Source organism: Euprymna scolopes, chromosome 44 (genome assembly GCF_053919585.1).
Source record: "Euprymna scolopes isolate OS-2025 chromosome 44, ASM5391958v1, whole genome shotgun sequence".
Classification (NCBI taxonomy): Eukaryota; Metazoa; Mollusca; class Cephalopoda; order Sepiida; family Sepiolidae; genus Euprymna; species Euprymna scolopes.
This window is the reverse complement of record NC_136525.1, coordinates 47024135-47047042: the sequence shown is the minus strand read 5'-3', so window position 1 is coordinate 47047042 and position 22908 is coordinate 47024135. Positions and strand designations below refer to the sequence as shown.

General features: G+C 24.5%; 1 protein-coding gene across 2 annotated transcripts in view; it reads right to left on the bottom strand.

The window, feature by feature from the left end:
- LOC145268834 (enoyl-CoA delta isomerase 2-like) overlaps positions 1–22908 on the bottom strand; it is a 65455-nt gene that overhangs the window by 5423 nt on the left and 37124 nt on the right. Inside the window, exons 7-10 of one of the 2 annotated variants that reach the window (XM_080124495.1) lie at positions 11925–11972; positions 10547–10667; positions 5952–6041; positions 3091–3234 (exon numbers count right to left, since the gene is read on the bottom strand). In XM_080124495.1, the coding sequence (XP_079980621.1) occupies positions 3091–3234; positions 5952–6041; positions 10547–10667; positions 11925–11972 (403 nt within the window). The remainder of the gene's footprint in view (positions 1–3090; positions 3235–5951; positions 6042–10546; positions 10668–11924; positions 11973–22908) is intronic. The other variant, XM_080124496.1, reaches the window with a different exon arrangement.

The window sequence follows — 22908 nt, the reverse complement described above, 5'->3', positions numbered from 1 at the left end:
AGATTATTTTTATTTATTAGATTTTCAATTTTCTTTCCCTTTCTATCAGTTTCCTTGCATCCCCATAAGGTGTTGTGACTATTTAAGTCCCCTAGGAAAATAAAGGGTTTGGGTATTTGCTCTATTAAGTTCTCCAATTTCTTTTCATCGATTTGTTCATGTGAAGGTATGTATAAAGAACAAATGCTTATCGGTTTGTGTAAAGTTGCTCTTATGGCAACCGCTTGCAAATTTGTTTTTAATTCAATTTGGCTCTGGGGTATGTTATTTTTAATGAATACTGATACACCACCAGAGGCTCTAATTCCTGTATTATGAATGTAGTTATATTGTTGATAGTGTTTTATATTCAAATTGTCCTCATTCTTAAGGAAGGTTTCTTGGAGACAAATAACCAAAGGATTAAATTTGGTTTGCAACAATAAAATTTCATTGTAATTTGCCTTAAATCCATGGCAATTCCATTGGATTATCTTGTAATTCATGATGATTTTCTTTGGTTTGAGGAGTAACTTCAGTTTCCATGTCTTCTAATTTCATAAATCTATTTGTAGTAGTAGTAGTGGCTTCTGTTTGTGGTAATTTTTTTATATTATTTTGTTTTTTGGTAGATGCATTTTATGTTTTTTTTTTCAAGTGTGTTTTTTTTCACTACAGGGAAGACGTATTGATGACTTGTGTGGTCTTTCTTTTAACTGATTTTGTTTTTCCTTAATTTCATCTTTTTCAGCATCTTCACGACGTACTGGTTATTTTTGTGGTCTTTCTTTTGATTGACTTTGTTTTCTTGGATGTTCTGTTTTTGGTTGAGAATTTGTTTTATTGGTAACATTAGTTGATGATTTAATGGGACGATTAATTTTTGATGATATGTTTGGTTTGATTTCATTTATAAATTTAGGGCATTCGTTTGGTCCCAATTGTAACAATTTGCTTATTAGTATTTCGTATTTGGAGTCTTAGTTAGTGATGTTGGATGATATACAACTTCAGGTGACTTGAAAGTATGCCTTTTTCTTCATGTATCCATCTACTATTTTCCTGGTTTCGAGGAAGGAGACGTTTTTGGTATGTTTTATTGACACTACTTCCTTTTCTTTCTTCCAGATTCTGCATGCTCTAGCATAAGCAGGATAGTTTTCTCCACAATTTGCAATCAAGATTGCAGTCACTGACAGTGTGGTCTGGATCTTTCTGGCCACATCTGCCGCACACTGCTCATCCCCTACATGCATCCTCATGGTGCCCAAACTTCTGGCATTTAAAGCACCGAAGTGGGTTTGGTATAAAGGGTTGAACGTTTTCAATGTTGAACCCAATTTTGATTTCTTTTGGAATAGTGGGTCTATCGAACTGCATAATGTAAGTGTTCGTATGTATAGCCTGATTCTCTTTTTTTATTGTAATTCTTTTAACGTTTGTTACTCCTTGATTTTTAAGTTCTTTTGTTATCTCTTCAGTAGTGCACATTGATAGGTCTTTCGATTTTACTACACCTTTGGATGTATTCAGATTCTTGTGTGGATAAGTTTTAATATTTATGCTGTGAAAAGTTTTCATTCCTAGGAGAAAAGTGGCATGTTTTTCTCTTTCCACTTCCACCAGTAGGGTTTTATTTTTTTAAGTTTTTACATTTTTTTTGGGTAATATATGCCGATATAATCTCATGTCTAAACGGTGATAAGTCAGTTATTTTGGTTTCTTCGGTGGATTCCAATACAATAAATTTTACGGATGTTTGATGTAGTTCATTATCTGAACTATCAGAGTCAACGTGTTGGCGCTTGGAGTTTTTATACTTGGCCATATATATATATATATATATATATATATAGTAATTTATAAAATATATATGGCGATTAAGCTACACTGAATATTCTGCGTTTGATCCAACTATAGGATTCGTCAGGCTTATGCGCGAATTGTGCGGTTGCCTCTTGCTTTTATATATGTTGAGGATTTCTAGTTGGCCAATCAGCTTTCTAGTATCCACCGCGCCCCTTCCTATCAGCCAATGGGCATGCATTTTATCAAATAAAGGATCTGTTTTAGAACTAGGTTAGTGGTTTTAGGTAGACGTTCTCCTTTTTTTTTTATACATATAAATATACCTATGTGTACACACACATATATATATATATATATATATATATATATATATATATATATATGTATATATACATATATGTGTGTGATCGTTTATGTATATTCATGTTTATTTAATTTATTTATTTGTTTGTTTGAAGTAGTTATATATATATATATATATATATATATATTAATTCATTGTTTATGCTCCCCACCCACCTTGGAGTCCAATATTGGGGCATGTTAAGGGGGAAACCCATTCGCTTTGTCATGCCAGGGTTACATAGACAGTATACATGTCCCAAATGGGAGGCATGAGCACCCATAATCCTTTAGTTACACAATCCAAGTCATTTATGTCAACTTCCAGCACTATACAGCCATGTCATGACTTTAATCATTTGGCACATTTGAACCTAGCCACCGCCTTCTACACATGGAAAAGAGGGGAAAATATTTATATAGTTTATAGTGGTATAGGGTAGAACTGTATTTGTTACGGTTTAGAGGAAATTGATAGAAATTGATGTGTTAGGGCTGGACGTAACTATCCAATTGAACGGATCGCGCCCCTCCAATCGCCCATCTAGCCTTGTACAAGGCCAAAGTAGAGTGTCGTAACTGATATCTTTAATTTCCCTAGATATCAGTTGCTCAGCCACTAGGATCCTTTTCTGAGTCATTACGGGTCACCAACCACGGCCAACAGGTGGCCCCTTTGAGAGGCTTTTACTCTCAGCAGAGGGACAGTCGGTGTATTCTAATGCCCCACCGACAGGGTTGGGAAGTAGAGAAGGAATAAAAAAAAAAAAAAAAAAAAAAAAGGAAGGGGAAGGGGGCTGTTGTTTTTGTTTTTGCAGAACATAATTAAGTTTTACAAACGAGAATAGAAAACAAAAACAGAAGTTTAATGTAGGTGCATTTCATCTCAGGAAGCCACTAGACAGCCTGATCTGGTGTTTTCGTTTTTTGTTTTCCAAGAATATAAACGTTTTTTGTTACCTGAGGTGGGAAAGCTGCATATTGCTTCATTTTCTCCGCTGTCTCTTTTTCAAAAACTCCGTCGGGAATCACTTCAGTAACAAGGTTACGATCTAGTGCTTGTGCGGCAGATATCTTCTGGTTAAAGAACAGCAACTCCGATGCCTATTAGAAACGATGAGGACAAAAATAAAAAAAAGTGAAAAATAAATTGAATAAATAATAGTGCGTGGGAGATGAAGAAATACAAGAAAGATGTAGCTAAGGTACTGAGAGGACGTCTTTAATATGATTCACCTGATGATATGCATTTTGTGTAGGCATATGCAGGCCCAGCTGTAGCACGATTCCATCCCAGGCTCCAAGATGACAGCTGGCAGAGACATTGCAGTGTAAAATGTGCTCCATATATATATATATGTAAATTTTTGGTACAGCAGAATGGAAGGAGAAATTTCAGAGGAAACATAATTTAATTTAAATACCAAAAAAAAAAAAAAACAAGAAATGGGCAGGTGAAATTAAAATTTTCCCTAAGGCCTTATCGTCTGACCCTCTAAGAGGAAACGTCAGAATGATAGATTAAAAACTAAGAAAACGAATGAGGGAAGAGGGGAATTTTGGTTACAGTTGGAAGAACAGTGGAGAAAAAAAAAAAAAAAAAAAAAAAAAAAAAAAAAATCTCACTGTTCAGGTGGTTTTAAATCAATGAATATCTCCAACTAGCCTGTGTAGACAAAAGATTCTTAGACATCAGTTGGAGATATTCATTGATTTAAAACCACCTGAACAGTGAGATTTTTTTTTTTTTTTTTTTTTTTTTTTTTCTCCACTGTTCTTCCAACTGTAACCAAAATTCCCCTCTTCCCTCATTCGTTTTCTTAGTTTTTAATCTATCATTCTGACGTTTCCTCTTAGAGGGTCAGACGATAAGGCCTTAGGGAAAATTTTAATTTCACCTGCCCATTTCTTGTTTTTTTTTTTTGGGTATTTAAATTAAATTATGTTTCCTCTGAAATATATATATATATATATACCTATATTGTTTTAACAGAATTAAGACATCAAAGAATGTATTAATAGCAACAAATAGTGTATTTCATCGTTCATAACAATTGTTTCAAACCATTCGGACAAATCCAAACTTTATATCATTCTATTTTTTTTCCCCCTTTTTTTAAAATAGAGATACGAAAATAGGTAAATATAAAAATCTTTAAAAAAAAACCTGGAAAGAAGAGATGTAGGTAAAATATTTTCTCATAATTTTCATAATTTTCCTTAAAAGGGAAATGGATTCCATATTGTTCATTGTAAAAGTGTTTTTTTTTATTTCAAAACGTCTGATGATAGGCTGTTATGGTGAAAATTTTCAAACGATATAGGGTTTGAATTTGTCCAAATGGTCTTGAAACAAGTGAAATACGATGAAATACACTATTTGTTATCAATCCATTCTTTGATGTCTTGATTTTGTTAAAACAATATATAAATGCTCAATTACAAAAGATGACTTAAAATTTATTGGTATATGAACCGAATTATCAATTATAACAAGCCAATAAAATTCGGAATGCTATATATATATATATATATATATATATATATATGAGCAAACAGTTAATAAAACATGTTAAAAAACACTTTGAAATGAGTTAAAAACATATTTAATCTGATGAAACAAGTAAGTCAAAGATCTTACTTGAAAACAAAAAAAGTGAAGCAGAGGGAATATTTTTTGTTATCAAGTAAGATCTTTGACTTACTTGTTTCATCAAATACTTTTGCATGCGAAATCTGATCCCACATTTTGCTAATTCCTACCCTCTGATGAGAAGGAAAGTATTTTGCGGATTAAGGACTATCCACTTATCTAGTGTTTCCTTTTCAGATTAAATATGTTTTTAACTCATTTCAAAGTGTTTTTTAACACGTTTTATTAACTGTTTGCTCCTATTATAAGCTCTATCTCCTATTTGGTTTTATCAAGCTTTTACATCTGGCTGAGATAACTTATAAATATTAATTCTTTAATATTTATAATATACTTTAATTTTACCATCTTGGATCATTTTGGTAAATTTATTTGTAATTTTTATTTTATTTTTTTATATATATATATATATATATATATATATATATATATATATATATATATACACACACACATATATATATACACACATACATATGCACATTCTCATGTTTTTCGCTGTACCATTCAAATTGAATCCCTATAAACTGTTAAATGACTTTTTATACAAATATGATAAACATCATATTATTTGTTTCTTCTAATGCATTAACCTGTAAAATTTTATCGTATATTTTGTGAACCTCTTCCCTCTTCGAAACTCCATGGAATAAGGATTTTCTTGTTTTATTTGTACTCCTTGTCGAATAATTAAAATTCTGTATTTCCTTACAAGTTTAAAAGGTTTTTGAAAATTTGAAAAAAGATTTTTCGACTTCAAGATTTTTATTTTATATATATATATATATATATATAACCAAAGGATCAGGGTGTAGTATCTGTTCTTCAGATGCTGCACTACACTTTTTTGGTCTCGGTTAGTGGAGGGGTGATCCTTCATGACTGATACATTTTTTATTTTTGTTACTGACTAGAGTGCCCCTTTTGGGGAGCTGACCTCCTACATTAAAAACTGACCTTATGTCTAACTCCGCCCTCATGGGGAGGCAAGTAAACAAAAAAAAAAAAAAAAAACCTGATAAAAATATTTTTAACTACCATCTAAATATCCACTTGATACATTAGTATTACAGACTAACAAAAATACTATTTCAAATTAAAGCACGACAGAAAAAAGAAAAAAAAAAGTTATCAAATTGAAATCTCCATTAAAGAAACAAAAACTTACCTTGGCCATCCCCATGATTTTGGGGAAGATGTATGAAGAGCAACCCTCAGGCGACTGACCCAGAGCAGAGAATGGTGTATGGAATGTAGCCTGAAAAATATTATGAAAAATCACATTTGACTTATATACGAAAATATAACAATACTAGCAGGGAGACCCGGCATTGCCCGGTCATAAGATACGCTTAAATATGATATTTTAATTCATGCAGGTTACATATTTATTATTGATTATTATATTAAACCTAATATATAATATTAAGATCAAAACCAAATAATATATATAGGACTTGGGTGCCATCAGCTAGAATCAAAACCAAAACATACAACTCTCGACTCTTATTCCTTAGCCTTTGAACCACACCCATACATGCATTAGAACTGCACACCTGTGGAACTCTGTTCCATCTGCCTGCTTCCCACCTGACTAAAACTTGGATGTCTTCAAGTCCAACGTTAACAAAATTCCTAATGAACCGCCCCCTTAAGTAAACACTTCATCAAATCTCCACACTAACGTACTGTACTTGCAATAATCCTTATCCCTGAGTGGCTTCTGGGCCTTAATAAGTGGTGACCACCATGTAAAAAATATATATATATATATATATATATATATATATATATAAGAAACTTGTTTATTATTGTTGAGCACTTTCAGTTGAATTAAAAGTTGGTTAATTTATGCGCAGATCATCACATAATGATTAGATCACTCCAGCAGACAAAAAGCATTTAAAAAAAATAATTGTTTAAAATTTTTTTTTTTTTTTTTCATAGGCATCACCACATTATCAAGGCCCAGAGGCCACTCAAGGATAAGGGTTAAAGAGTGTACAGTAGAAATTGGACAATATAGTAATCATTAGTAATGGAAATTTGTTAAATTTGATAACTTATATGGAACGGCTCATCAAGAACTTATTTACTTTAGACTTGAACACAACCATATTGTAGTCAGCCGGAAAGCAGGAAAACGGAAGACAATTCCACAGGCGTGCAGTTCTAAGAAAGAAGCTTTGTTCATGGAATCTACGTTTAGGTTTAGGCACAGATAAAGAGTGGGGGGAATTATTGATAGTGTTTACAGCTAGACGAGTGTTTCTTGTGAAAGTTTGGCGAGGGGGGGACCATAGATTGAAGCTCAGTTGAACACTTTCCATGAAAATAACGATACATCAGAGACAAACTCGCAACATCTCTTCTGTGAGATAGAGGTTGCAAGGAGGAGAAAAGGACATCTCCTACGAGGCTACGAAGTCTATTTTGAACTCTATCAAGGCAGGACAAGTCCTTTCTAGCAGCTCCTGCCCAGATGTGGCAACAGTATTCCATATTCAATAGCATGGGATCGCTTCTGTTGCCAGGTTCAAATCTATCGACTGGTGTTAATCATGACACCCTGCGCTGATGATTCCTGCAAAGATGAAACACTAGTGTCTGTAGGTATTAAATAATTATATATATATATATATATATATATATATATATATATATATATATATATATATATATATATAGTGGGGGTGATAAGTAGTTAAATGGATTAATCCTAATCTTATAAATACAAGACTAATAAATTAAAAAATCAAAAAATATATCCATTTTAAATGTGGAAATTGATGAATCGCACAGGTAAAAAATTCATTTTTATAGTATGAAAAGGTTAGTAATTGCAATTAAGAATAGGAAATTGGATCAAATGTTTGTAACATGTCTTCTTCCTAAGATTAAGGGTGGTGGTGTTTGATTAACACTGCTGGGGAGCCATGATGTAATATACTGTTTTGTTTTTAAATCCCCGAAACAGTGTTTCATGGTAAACAACTGATGATCCCTTGAAAAATAAATTATTGGTATTATAGTAAATTCGAGAGCGAGTTGATGCAATGATTGCAGGTGATTAAATGACTTACTGACTGGATGGTTTTCTAACGAATGATAAAAATATTTTTTTGTATAGTTGGTGAATCTAGTAGTTTGAGGTCTTATAAAATACTTGAAGGAAATATTCATATAAGCCAATCACAGCCAAATAAAATATTCTAGATAGAGCAAATAAAAGTAGAGTTTATTTATTCAAATTTCATTTAAAAAGCATAAATTTCCAAAATAAAATTTATCGTTTGAATCAAGGAATACAATGTTCAAATTAATGTCCTTAATCAGTGGATTTTCAATGTAAGTAAATGTACTCACATTAAATAATATAATTCACCTGTCATCCCATTTTTTTAAAAGATGGAATCGCCCAACTGAGGACAAGACTCAAGCAAGCAAAGACGCTTAGACGGTCAACAGAGTTTTATAATTATTAAGATATCTTTATTGTCGGTGATGGTCATGGATGGATGGTTATTAAGGGGGAGAGACGCACGCGCGGAAATTTGACTGGTTGATGCTTTGGCGGGGGGTGGGGGTCAATTTAACAACTTTCAAAGATATCCTTTTCGGCTGTTATTATATAATTTTATCTTTTATGGCCACTCTCTAAATCAGCTTTATCTTTACACCCTCCATTCTAAATCTTGTTCTTTTATAACGGTTTACTCTTCATTCTATTCCTTTTTACAATTGTATTTATTTGCTTGCACTCGATTTAACTTTCGTTTTATTTCGAACAGCAACACATTCTGTTTCCTTCTTTTCGTATTAAATCAGATTATTAATTTCCGTTTCATCAACGCACGGGAATATACTTAATTTATTATATAATCATTCGTAACCACCTGAAATGCCCCTCTGAGGCTATGTTGTCGTTGTAACCACAGTATAAGGGCATTTCATTTCGTCATTATCGTTACACTGGATTGACCTGACTTTAATTACACCTGCATAACCTTTTGCTGAAAATGACCTTTCAAACATCATACTTTTAACTTACAGTGAGTGCAATAAGTATCTGATACCTTCTATCACTGGCCCTCCCTCCTCGCCCGACCTGAACCTGCTGGACTACTTTGTTTGGTCATACATCAGGAACATCACCAACATCCCACAACACCAAAGCCAGTCTGATTGCCGTCATCTGCCAAGTATTAGTCAAGCTCTCACTGGCGCTTGTGGAAAAGACAGGCTCCCAGTTCGAGGTGGTGATTGAAGCTGAAGGCGGCTTCATTGAATAGATGTTAGCTCTACTACATAATCAAGTTAACTGAATTGATTTTTTTCAATGAAAGTTTGAAAATAAAGCTGTAGTGTTGTTTTCTTTAGACAATTTTATCGTTCTAACCCTGTACTTGATTTTTGGAATATGACATCTTCATTCCATGACAGATACGTACATCATAAAGTTTGTTTTTTTATTTTTTTTTATTTTTCTGACTTTTTGTTTGGAAATAAGTGTAATTCTAAATAAGTACCAAAAGATTCTCCAGAGATTTTAAAATGTTTTTTTTTTCTTTTAAAAAGAATCAGGATTAAACTCCAACCTCTGTCTCATTGCCGAAGCGTGGCGTCCTTTTACCTTTTTTATGAGTATTTCAATGGCAAGTGTTCTGACAAACTCAAGGCACTAGTACTCCCTGGACGACAATACCCAACAAGCAGCAAAATTCCACTACCATCTATGGCAGCACATGTAAGACCGTAAACAACCAAGTTCTCTCCAATTCTCTCTCCTCTGATCTTGAGCACGTGATACAATGGGGAAAGAAGTGGCTGATTACTTTTAATGCATCTAAAACCAAGCTTCTATCGTTACATCATCAATGCTCTAATCCTCATCTGGCATCAATTGAAACGAATGGCTCTCATCTTGGGGTGGCTTCATGTTTTGACAAACTTCTAGGCTTCACCTTTACTCCTTATCTGAAATAGAACACATACATCAAATCCGTTGCCAAGGTCGCTGAAAAAAACGGTGGGATCCTTCTATCGATCCAGTAGATATTTCACTGATACAATTCTCTACCTGTATAAGAGCCAGGTACGTCCAAGGATGGAGTACTGTGTCCACATCTGGGCACGAGCTGTTAGAAAGACTTTATTCTGGTTTTTATGGCAAGTGCTCGTCTGAGCTCCAATCTATGGTCACCCCCCACCCCCTCGCCAAACTTTCACGAGAAACACTTGTTTAGCTGAAAAACTATCAATAATTTCCCCCACTCTTTATCTGGGCCTAAATCTAAACGTAGATTCCATGAACAAAGTTTCTTTCTTAGAAATGCACGTCTGTGAAACTTCTCCAGCTGACTACAACATGGTCGTCTTTAACAAGTCCTTCCACCATTAACTACTGTACACTCTTTAATCCTTATCCTCGAGTAGCCTCTGGGCCTTGATAAGTGGTAACTCCCATGTAAAAAAAAAAAACCTACACTGTAGAGAGCCCTGGATGCCATAAAACCTTCTACTGGAATAGCTTTTTTCCCCCCTCGGACTGCTGCACCTTGGAATTCCCTCCCAGGTTCCTGCTTCTCTGATTGTACTGACATGCAGAAGTTCAAGTGTAATGCAAACAGACGTCTCACTGCCTAACTCCCTAAATCTGGTCCCAAATAGTAGCCCCTCACTACTAAGTGGCTCTGTGCCTTATTTGGGGTGAAATGACAAATCAGAAAACAAAAATAGATGACATTGAGATAATTTACTTACCCTGTCCGACGCATAGACCGCATCAAATAATCCAAGGATGGTGACAGAAATGCCGACAGCGGGGCCATTAATCAACGCAATGAGAGGTTTGGGGAAATCAATAAAAGCACCAACAAATTTTCTGGAAAAAAAAATAAATAAATAACATCTGAGGTTGCTATCTTTCAAAGGTAAGGTAGTAACCAGTGAAATATAACGAGGTTAATACAAGAGTGCTCAATACAGAAGTAGAGCAAGTTACATTTTCAATTTGTCTTTACATAAGCAGTAATTTCTTGCTACACAGTCATGAGCATGTTTCGATCTTCCAGTATTTAGTAACTAGAGACCTCTTCAGGCAGCATATTTTTTTTTTTTTTTTTTTTTTTTTTTAAATATTTTTGTACTTGGAGATGATGGGAAAACGTACATAAAATTCTCCCCCACTCTCTCATATATATATCTCTTTCAATTTGTCTTTACATAAGCAGTAATTTGTTGCTACACAGTCATGAGCATGTTTCGGTCTTCCAGTATTTAGTAACTAGAGACCTCTTCAGGCAGCATATTTTTTTTTTTTTTTTTCAATATTTTTGTACTTGGAGATGATGGGAAAACGTACATCAAATTCTCCCCCACTCTCTCATATATATATCTCTTTCAATTTGTCTTTACATAAGCAGTAATTTGTTGCTACACAGTCATGAGCATGTTTCGGTCTTCCAGTATTTAGTAACTAGAGACCTCTTCAGGCAGCATATTTTTTTTTTTTTTTTTCAATATTTTTGTACTTGGAGATGATGGGAAAACGTACATCAAATTCTCCCCCACTCTCTCATATATATATCTCTTTCAATTTGTCTTTACATAAGCAGTAATTTGTTGCGACACAATTATGAGCATGTTTCAGTCTTCTAGTATTTAGTAACTAGACATTTCATCAGACAACAATGCTTACATTCAAAAGCGGAATGCTTAAATAGATTTTTATATATTTATTTATTTTATTAATATAACCAAATTTACATGGTCACGCCACTGGACATGCTAATGTTTCGGACAAATGGTCAGTTAAGTATCCTGACGAAGACTTCTGGTTTTAACCGACCATTGTCGAAACATTAGCAGGTCTAGTGCTGCTACCATGAAAATTTTTTTTATATTAATAAAAATATATCTTGCTTTTCTTTTATTGAGCACTCTTAAATAACCTCATTAAATTCATTAGTTATTACTATGGAATACCTATAACCTGGAGTATATATATACACACACATTCACCTCAATGTTCACATCTTAGTGCACTCAACTCTGTCATTAGATACCGCAGACTGCATTGATTTCAGCACGATCATAATTGCGATTCACTGTTGCAGAAAACAAGGGTGTCATCGCTTACCTTAGAACCGTATCCAATGTTTCCATTGCTTTGGGATGAAAGCCATTCCTGACAAAAGACGGAAACAAAGACGAAGACGATAACAAGAGCCTCACAAACTTTCCATCCGTTTTGTTATCTTTTGTTTTCAAGGCATATGAACCCCACCCCACCCACCAGTTTTTTTTTGTTTGTTTTTTTATAGATTACCGACTAATTTATCTTTGACAACTGAATATTTTCGTTTACTAGCCAATTAGAAAATTTACTAGCCATTTTGGGAATATGACATCTTTGTTCCGTGATATGTAAGATTTTTCTGTATTTTTTTAATGTACAAAACAATGGATGTAGATATATTTAGATTTGGTTTGTGGGTACATTAGGAGTGATGTTGAGTTTTACAACACTGATGATTGGCAAAGGATTTAATGACAGTCAATGAGATTTTAACGACAATAGAAATGATTTGCAGATGAAAAGTCCAATTTACGATGGTACAGTTGAAGATTGGGAGTTTAGTTGGACTTTGAAGAGTTGAGAGCTGGCATGGCTCTACAGGAAAATATTCATCTTATAAAAAAAAATGTTAAAAGAAAATATTCATCTTATATAAAAAAAAATGTTAAAAGAAAATATTCATCTTATATAAAAAAAAATGTTAAAAGAAAATATTCATCTTATATAAAAAAAATGTTAAAAGAAAATATTCATCTTATATAAAAAAAAATGTTAAAAGAAAATATTCATCTTATATAAAAAAAAATGTTAAAAGAAAATATTCATCTTATATAAAAAAAAATGTTAAAAGAAAATATTCATCTTATATAAAAAAAAATGTTAAAAGAAAATATTCATCTTATATAAAAAAAATGCTAAAAGAAAATATTCATCTTATATAAAAAAAAATGTTAAAAGAAAATATTCATCTTATATAAAAAAAATGCTAAAAGAAAATATTCATCTTATATAAAAAAAAATGTTAAAAGAAAATATTCATCTTATATAAAAAAAATGTTAAAAGAAAATATTCATCTTATATAAAAAAAATGCTAAAAGAAAATATTCATCTTATATAAAAAAAAATGTTAAAAGAAAATATTCATCTTATATAAAAAAATGCTAAAAGAAAATATTCATCTTATATAAAAAAAAATGCTAAAAGAAAATATTCATCTTATATAAAAAAAAATGTTAAAAGAAAATATTCATCTTATATAAAAAAATGCTAAAAGAAAATATTCATCTTATATAAAAAAATGCTAAAAGAAAATATTCATCTTATATAAAAAATGCTAAAAGAAAATATTCATCTTATATAAAAAAATGCTAAAAGAAAATATTCATCTTATATAAAAAAAATGCTAAAAGAAAATATTCATCTTATATAAAAAAAAAATGCTAAAAGAAATTATTCATCTTATATAAAAAAAAATGCTAAAAGAAAATATTCATCTTATATAAAAAAATGCTAAAAGAAAATATTCATCTTATATAAAAAAATGCTAAAAGAAAATATTCATCTTATATAAAAAAATGCTAAAAGAAAATATTCATCTTATATAAAAAAATGCTAAAAGAAAATATTCATCTTATAAAAAAAAATGTTAAAAGAAAATATTCATCTTATATAAAAAAAAATGCTAAAAGAAAATATTCATCTTATATAAAAAAATGCTAAAAGAAAATATTCATCTTATAAAAAAAAATGTTAAAAGAAATTATTCATCTCATATAAAAAAAATGCTAAAAGAAAATATTCATCTTATATAAAAAAAATGCTAAAAGAAAATATTCATCTTATATAAACAAAAATGTTAAAAGAAAATATTCATCTTATATAAAAAAATGTTAAAAGAAAATATTCATCTTATATATAAAAAAATACTAAAAGAAAATATTCATCTTATATAAAAAAATGCTAAAAGAAAATATTCATCTTATATAAAAAAAAATGCTAAAAGAAAATATTCATCTTATATAAAAAAAATACTAAAAGAAAATATTCATCTTATATAAAAAAAATACTAAAAGAAAATATTCATCTTATAAAAAAAATGTTAAAAGAAAATATTCATCTTATATAAAAAAAATACTAAAAGAAAATATTCATCTTATATAAAAAAAAATGCTAAAAGAAAATATTCATCTTATATAAAAAAATGCTAAAAGAAAATATTCATCTTATATAAAAAATGCTAAAAGAAAATATTCATCTTATATAAAAAAATGCTAAAAGAAAATATTCATCTTATATAAAAAAAATGCTAAAAGAAAATATTCATCTTATATAAAAAAAAAATGCTAAAAGAAATTATTCATCTTATATAAAAAAAAATGCTAAAAGAAAATATTCATCTTATATAAAAAAATGCTAAAAGAAAATATTCATCTTATATAAAAAAATGCTAAAAGAAAATATTCATCTTATATAAAAAAATGCTAAAAGAAAATATTCATCTTATATAAAAAAATGCTAAAAGAAAATATTGATCTTATAAAAAAAAATGTTAAAAGAAAATATTCATCTTATATAAAAAAAAAATGCTAAAAGAAAATATTCATCTTATATAAAAAAATGCTAAAAGAAAATATTCATCTTATAAAAAAAAATGTTAAAAGAAATTATTCATCTCATATAAAAAAAAATGCTAAAAGAAAATATTCATCTTATATAAAAAAAATGCTAAAAGAAAATATTCATCTTATATAAACAAAAATGTTAAAAGAAAATATTCATCTTATATAAAAAAAATACTAAAAGAAAATATTCATCTTATATAAAAAAATGTTAAAAGAAAATATTCATCTTATATATAAAAACATACTAAAAGAAAATATTCATCTTATATAAAAAAATGCTAAAAGAAAATATTCATCTTATATAAAAAAAAATGCTAAAAGAAAATATTCATCTTATATAAAAAAAATACTAAAAGAAAATATTCATCTTATATAAAAAAAATACTAAAAGAAAATATTCATCTTATAAAAAAAATGTTAAAAGAAAATATTCATCTTATATAAAAAAAATACTAAAAGAAAATATTCATCTTATATAAAAAAAAATGCTAAAAGAAAATATTCATCTTATATAAAAAAATGCTAAAAGAAAATATTCATCTTATATAAAAAAATGCTAAAAGAAAATATTCATCTTATAAAAAAAAATGTTAAAAGAAAATATTCATCTCATATAAAAAAAAATACTAAAAGAAAATATTCATCTTATATAAAAAAAAATGCTAAAAGAAATTATTCATCTTATATAAAAAAAATACTAAAAGAAAATATTCATCTTATATAAAAAAAATACTAAAAGAAAATATTCATCTTATAAAAAAAATGTTAAAAGAAAATATTCATCTTATATAAAAAAAATACTAATAGAAAATATTCATCTTATATAAAAAAAAATGCTAAAAGAAAATATTCATCTTATATAAAAAAATGCTAAAAGAAAATATTCATCTTATATAAAAAATGCTAAAAGAAAATATTCATCTTATATAAAAAAATGCTAAAAGAAAATATTCATCTTATATAAAAAAAATGCTAAAAGAAAATATTCATCTTATATAAAAAAAAAATGCTAAAAGAAATTATTCATCTTATATAAAAAAAAATGCTAAAAGAAAATATTCATCTTATATAAAAAAATGCTAAAAGAAAATATTCATCTTATATAAAAAAATGCTAAAAGAAAATATTCATCTTATATAAAAAAATGCTAAAAGAAAATATTCATCTTATATAAAAAAATGTTAAAAGAAAATATTCATCTTATAAAAAAAAATGTTAAAAGAAAATATTCATCTTATATAAAAAAAAATGCTAAAAGAAAATATTCATCTTATATAAAAAAATGCTAAAAGAAAATATTCATCTTATAAAAAAAAATGTTAAAAGAAATTATTCATCTCATATAAAAAAAAATGCTAAAAGAAAATATTCATCTTATATAAAAAAAATGCTAAAAGAAAATATTCATCTTATATAAACAAAAATGTTAAAAGAAAATATTCATCTTATATAAAAAAAATACTAAAAGAAAATATTCATCTTATATAAAAAAATGTTAAAAGAAAATATTCATCTTATATATAAAAACATACTAAAAGAAAATATTCATCTTATATAAAAAAATGCTAAAAGAAAATATTCATCTTATATAAAAAAAAATGCTAAAAGAAAATATTCATCTTATATAAAAAAAATACTAAAAGAAAATATTCATCTTATATAAAAAAAATACTAAAAGAAAATATTCATCTTATAAAAAAAATGTTAAAAGAAAATATTCATCTTATATAAAAAAAATACTAAAAGAAAATATTCATCTTATATAAAAAAAAATGCTAAAAGAAAATATTCATCTTATATAAAAAAATGCTAAAAGAAAATATTCATCTTATATAAAAAAATGCTAAAAGAAAATATTCATCTTATAAAAAAAAATGTTAAAAGAAAATATTCATCTCATATAAAAAAAATGTTAAAAGAAAATATTCATCTCATATAAAAAAAAATACTAAAAGAAAATATTCATCTTATATAAAAAAAAATGCTAAAAGAAATTATTCATCTTATATAAAAAAAATAATAAAAGAAAATATTCCTCTTATATAAAAAAATTACTAAAAGAAAATATTCATCTTATAAAAAAAATGTTAAAAGAAAATATTCATCTTATATAAAAAAAATACTAATAGAAAATATTCATCTTATATAAAAAAAAATGCTAAAAGAAAATATTCATCTTATATAAAAAAATGCTAAAAGAAAATATTCATCTTATAAAAAAAAATGTTAAAAGAAAATATTCATCTTATATAAAAAAAAATGCTAAAAGAAAATATTCATCTTATATAAAAAAATGCTAAAAGAAAATATTCATCTTATAAAAAAAAATGTTAAAAGAAATTATTCATCTCATATAAAAAAAAATGCTAAAAGAAAATATTCATCTTATATAAAAAAATGCTAAAAGAAAATATTCATCTTATATAAAAAAATGCTAAAAGAAAATATTCATCTTATAAAAAAAATGTTAAAAGAAATTATTCATCTCATATAAAAAAATGCTAAAAGAAAATATTCATCTTATAAAAAAAAATGTTAAAAGAAATTATTCATCTTATATAAAAAAATGCTAAAAGAAAATATTCATCTTATAAAAAAAAATGCTAAAAGAAAATATTCATCTTATATAAAAAAATGCTAAAAGAAAATATTCATCTTATATAAAAAAATGCTAAAAGAAAATATTCATCTTATATTAAAAAAATGCTAAAAGAAATTATTCATCTTATATAAAAAAAATGCTAAAAGAAAATATTCATCTTATATAAAAAAAATACTAAAAGAAATTATTCATCTTATATAAAAAAAATGCTAAAAGAAAATATTCATCTTATATAAAAAAAATGCTAAAAGAAAATATTCATCTTATATAAAAAAAATGCTAAAAGAAAATATTCATCTTATATAAAAAAAATGCTAAAAGAAAATATTCATCTTATATAAAAAAAATGCTAAAAGAAAAAATTCATCTTATATAAAAAAAATGCTAAAAGAAATTATTCATCTTATATAAAAAAATGCTAAAAGAAAATATTCATCTTATATAAAAAAAATACTAAAAGAAAATATTCATCTTATATAAAAAAAATGCTAAAAGAAAATATTCATCTTATATAAACAAAAATGTTAAAAGAAAATATTCATCTTATATAAAAAAAATACTAAAAGAAAATATTCATCTTATATAAAAAAAATACTAAAAGAAAATATTCATCTTATATAAAAAAAATACTAAAAGAAAATATTCATCTTATATAAAAAAAATACTAAAAGAAAATATTCATCTTATAAAAAAAATACTAAAAGAAAATATTCATCTTATATAAAAAAAATACTAAAAGAAAATATTCATCTTATATAAAAAAAATACTAAAAGAAAATATTCATCTTATATAAAAAAAATACTAAAAGAAAATATTCATCTTATATAAACAAAAATGTTAAAAGAAAATATTCATCTTATATAAAAAAAATGCTAAAAGAAAATATTCATCTTATATAAAAAAAATGCTAAAAGAAAATATTCATCTTATATAAAAAAATGTTAAAAGAAAATATTCATCTTATATAAAAAAAATGCTAAAAATAAATATTCATCTTATATAAAAAAATACTAAAAGAAAATATTCATCTTATATAAAAAAAATACTAAAAGAAAATATTCATCTTATATAAAAAAAATGTTAAAAGAAAATATTCATCTTATATAAAAAAAAATGCTAAAAGAAAATATTCATCTTATATAAAAAAAATGCTAAAAGAAAATATTCATCTTATATAAAAAAATGTTAAAAGAAAATATTCATCTTATATAAAAAAAAATGCTAAAAGAAAATATTCATCTTATAAAAAAAATGCTAAAAGAAAATATTCATCTTATATAAAAAAATGCTAAAAGAAAATATTCATCTTATATAAAAAAAATGTTAAAAGAAAATATTCATCTTATATAAAAAAAAATGCTAAAAGAAAATATTCATCTTATATAAAAAAAATGCTAAAAGAAAATATTCATCTTATATAAAAAAAATGCTAAAAGAAAATATTCATCTTATATAAAAAAATGCTAAAAGAAAATATTCATCTTATATAAAAAAAATGCTAAAAGAAAATATTCATCTTATATAAAAAAAATGTTAAAAGAAAATATTCATCTTATATAAAAAAAAATGCTAAAAGAAAATATTCATCTTATAAAAAAAAATGTTAAAAGAAATTATTCATCTTATATAAAAAAATGCTAAAAGAAAATATTCATCTTATATAAAAAAAATACTAAAAGAAAATATTCATCTTATATAAAAAAAAATGCTAAAAGAAAATATTCATCTTATAAAAAAAATGCTAAAAGAAAATATTCATCTTATATAAAAAAAAATGTTAAAAGAAAATATTCATCTTATATAAAAAAATGTTAAAAGAAAATATTCATCTTATAAAAAAAATGTTAAAAGAAAATATTCATCTTATATAAAAAAATGCTAAAAGAAAATATTCATCTTATATAAAAAAATGCTAAAAGAAAATATTCATCTTATATAAAAAAATGCTAAAAGAAAATATTCATCTTATAAAAAAAATGTTAAAAGAAAATATTCATCTTATATAAAAAAATGTTAAAAGAAAATATTCATCTTATAAAAAAAATGTTAAAAGAAAATATTCATCTTATAAAAAAAATACTAAAAGAAAATATTCATCTTATAAAAAAAATGTTAAAAGAAAATATTCATATTATAAAAAAAATGCTAAAAGAAAATATTCATCTTATAAAAAAAATGCTAAAAGAAAATATTCATCTTATATAAAAAAATGCTAAAAGAAAATATTCATCTTATATAAAAAAATGCTAAAAGAAAATATTCATCTTATATAAAAAAATGCTAAAAGAAAATATTCATCTTATATAAAAAAATGCTAAAAGAAAATATTCATCTTATAAAAAAAAATGTTAAAAGAAATTATTCATCTTATATAAAAAATGCTAAAAGAAAATATTCATCTTATATAAAAAATGCTAAAAGAAAATATTCATCTTATATAAAAAAAATACTAAAAGAAAATATTCATCTTATATAAAAAAAATACTAAAAGAAAATATTCATCTTATATAAACAAAAATGTTAAAAGAAAATATTCATCTTATATAAAAAAAATGCTAAAAGAAAATATTCATCTTATATAAAAAAAATGCTAAAAGAAAATATTCATCTTATATAAAAAAATGTTAAAAGAAAATATTCATCTTATATAAAAAAAATGCTAAAAATAAATATTCATCTTATATAAAAAAATACTAAAAGAAAATATTCATCTTATATAAAAAAAATACTAAAAGAAAATATTCATCTTATATAAAAAAAATGTTAAAAGAAAATATTCATCTTATATAAAAAAAAATGCTAAAAGAAAATATTCATCTTATATAAAAAAAATGCTAAAAGAAAATATTCATCTTATATAAAAAAATGTTAAAAGAAAATATTCATCTTATATAAAAAAAAATGCTAAAAGAAAATATTCATCTTATAAAAAAAATGCTAAAAGAAAATATTCATCTTATATAAAAAAATGCTAAAAGAAAATATTCATCTTATATAAAAAAAATGTTAAAAGAAAATATTCATCTTATATAAAAAAAAATGCTAAAAGAAAATATTCATCTTATATAAAAAAAATGCTAAAAGAAAATATTCATCTTATATAAAAAAAATGCTAAAAGAAAATATTCATCTTATATAAAAAAATGCTAAAAGAAAATATTCATCTTATATAAAAAAAATGCTAAAAGAAAATATTCATCTTATATAAAAAAAATGTTAAAAGAAAATATTCATCTTATATAAAAAAAAATGCTAAAAGAAAATATTCATCTTATAAAAAAAAATGTTAAAAGAAATTATTCATCTTATATAAAAAAATGCTAAAAGAAAATATTCATCTTATATAAAAAAAATACTAAAAGAAAATATTCATCTTATATAAAAAAAAATGCTAAAAGAAAATATTCATCTTATAAAAAAAATGCTAAAAGAAAATATTCATCTTATATAAAAAAAAATGTTAAAAGAAAATATTCATCTTATATAAAAAAATGTTAAAAGAAAATATTCATCTTATAAAAAAAATGTTAAAAGAAAATATTCATCTTATATAAAAAAATGCTAAAAGAAAATATTCATCTTATATAAAAAAATGCTAAAAGAAAATATTCATCTTATATAAAAAAATGCTAAAAGAAAATATTCATCTTATAAAAAAAATGTTAAAAGAAAATATTCATCTTATATAAAAAAATGTTAAAAGAAAATATTCATCTTATAAAAAAAATGTTAAAAGAAAATATTCATCTTATAAAAAAAATACTAAAAGAAAATATTCATCTTATAAAAAAAATGTTAAAAGAAAATATTCATATTATAAAAAAAATGCTAAAAGAAAATATTCATCTTATAAAAAAAATGCTAAAAGAAAATATTCATCTTATATAAAAAAATGCTAAAAGAAAATATTCATCTTATATAAAAAAATGCTAAAAGAAAATATTCATCTTATATAAAAAAATGCTAAAAGAAAATATTCATCTTATATAAAAAAATGCTAAAAGAAAATATTCATCTTATAAAAAAAAATGTTAAAAGAAATTATTCATCTTATATAAAAAATGCTAAAAGAAAATATTCATCTTATATAAAAAATGCTAAAAGAAATTATTCATCTTATATAAAAAAATGCTAAAAGAAATTATTCATCTTATATAAAAAAATGTTAAAAGAAAATATTCATCTTATATAAAAAAAAATGCTAAAAGAAATTATTCATCTTATATAAAAAAATGTTAAAAGAAAATATTCATCTTATATAAAAAAATGTTAAAAGAAAATATTCATCTTATATAAAAAAAATGCTAAAAGAAAATATTCATCTTATAAAAAAAAATGCTAAAAGAAAATATTCATCTTATATAAAAAAATGTTAAAAGAAAATATTCATCTTATATAAAAAAAATGCTAAAAGAAAATATTCATCTTATATAAAAAAAAATGCTAAAAGAAAATATTCATCTTATATAAAAAAAAATGCTAAAAGAAATTATTCATCTTATATAAAAAAATGCTAAAAGAAAATATTCATCTTATATAAAAAAAAATGCTAAAAGAAATTATTCATCTTATATAAAAAAATGCTAAAAGAAAATATTCATCTTATATAAAAAAAATGCTAAAAGAAAATATTCATCTTATATAAAAAAAAATGCTAAAAGAAAATATTCATCTTATATAAAAAAAATGCTAAAAGAAAATATTCATCTTATATAAAAAAAAATGCTAAAAGAAATTATTCATCTTATATAAAAAAATGCTAAAAGAAAATATTCATCTTATATAAAAAAAATGCTAAAAGAAAATATTCATCTTATATAAAAAAATGTTAAAAGAAAATATTCATCTTATATAAAAAAAATGCTAAAAGAAAATATTCATCTTATATAAAAAAAAAATGCTAAAAGAAAATATTCATCTTATATAAAAAAAAATGCTAAAAGAAAATATTCATCTTATATAAAAAAAAATGTTAAAAGAAAATATTCATCTTATATAAAAAAAAATGCTAAAAGAAAATATTGATCTTATATAAAAAAAATGTTAAAAAAAATTATTCATCTCATATAAAAAAATGCTAAAAGAAAATATTCATCTTATATAAAAAAAAATGCTAAAAGAAAATATTCATCTTATATAAAAAAATGTTAAAAGAAAATATTCATCTTATATAAAAAAAAAATGCTAAAAGAAAATATTCATCTTATATAAAAAAATGCTAAAAGAAAATATTCATCTTATATAAAAAAAAAATGCTAAAAGAAAATATTCATCTTATATAAAAAAAAATGCTAAAAGAAAATATTCATCTTATATAAAAAAATGTTAAAAGAAAATATTCATCTCATATAAAAAAATGTTAAAAGAAATTATTCATCTTATATAAAAAAAATGTTAAAAGAAAATATTCATCTTATATAAAAAAAAATGCTAAAAGAAAATATTCATCTTATATAAAAAAAAATGCTAAAAGAAAATATTCAGCTTATATAAAAAAAAATGTTAAAAGAAAATATTCATCTTATATAAAAAAAATGCTAAAAGAAAATATTCATCTTATATAAAAAAAAATGCTAAAAGAAAATATTCATCTTATATAAAAAAAAATGTTAAAAGAAAATATTCATCTTATATAAAAAAAAATACTAAAAGAAAATATTCATCTTATATAAAAAAAATGCTAAAAGAAAATATTCATCTTATATAAAAAAAAATACTAAAAGAAAATATTCATCTTATATAAAAAAAATGCTAAAAGAAAATATTCATCTTATATAAAAAAATGCTAAAAGAAAATATTCATCTTATATAAAAAAATG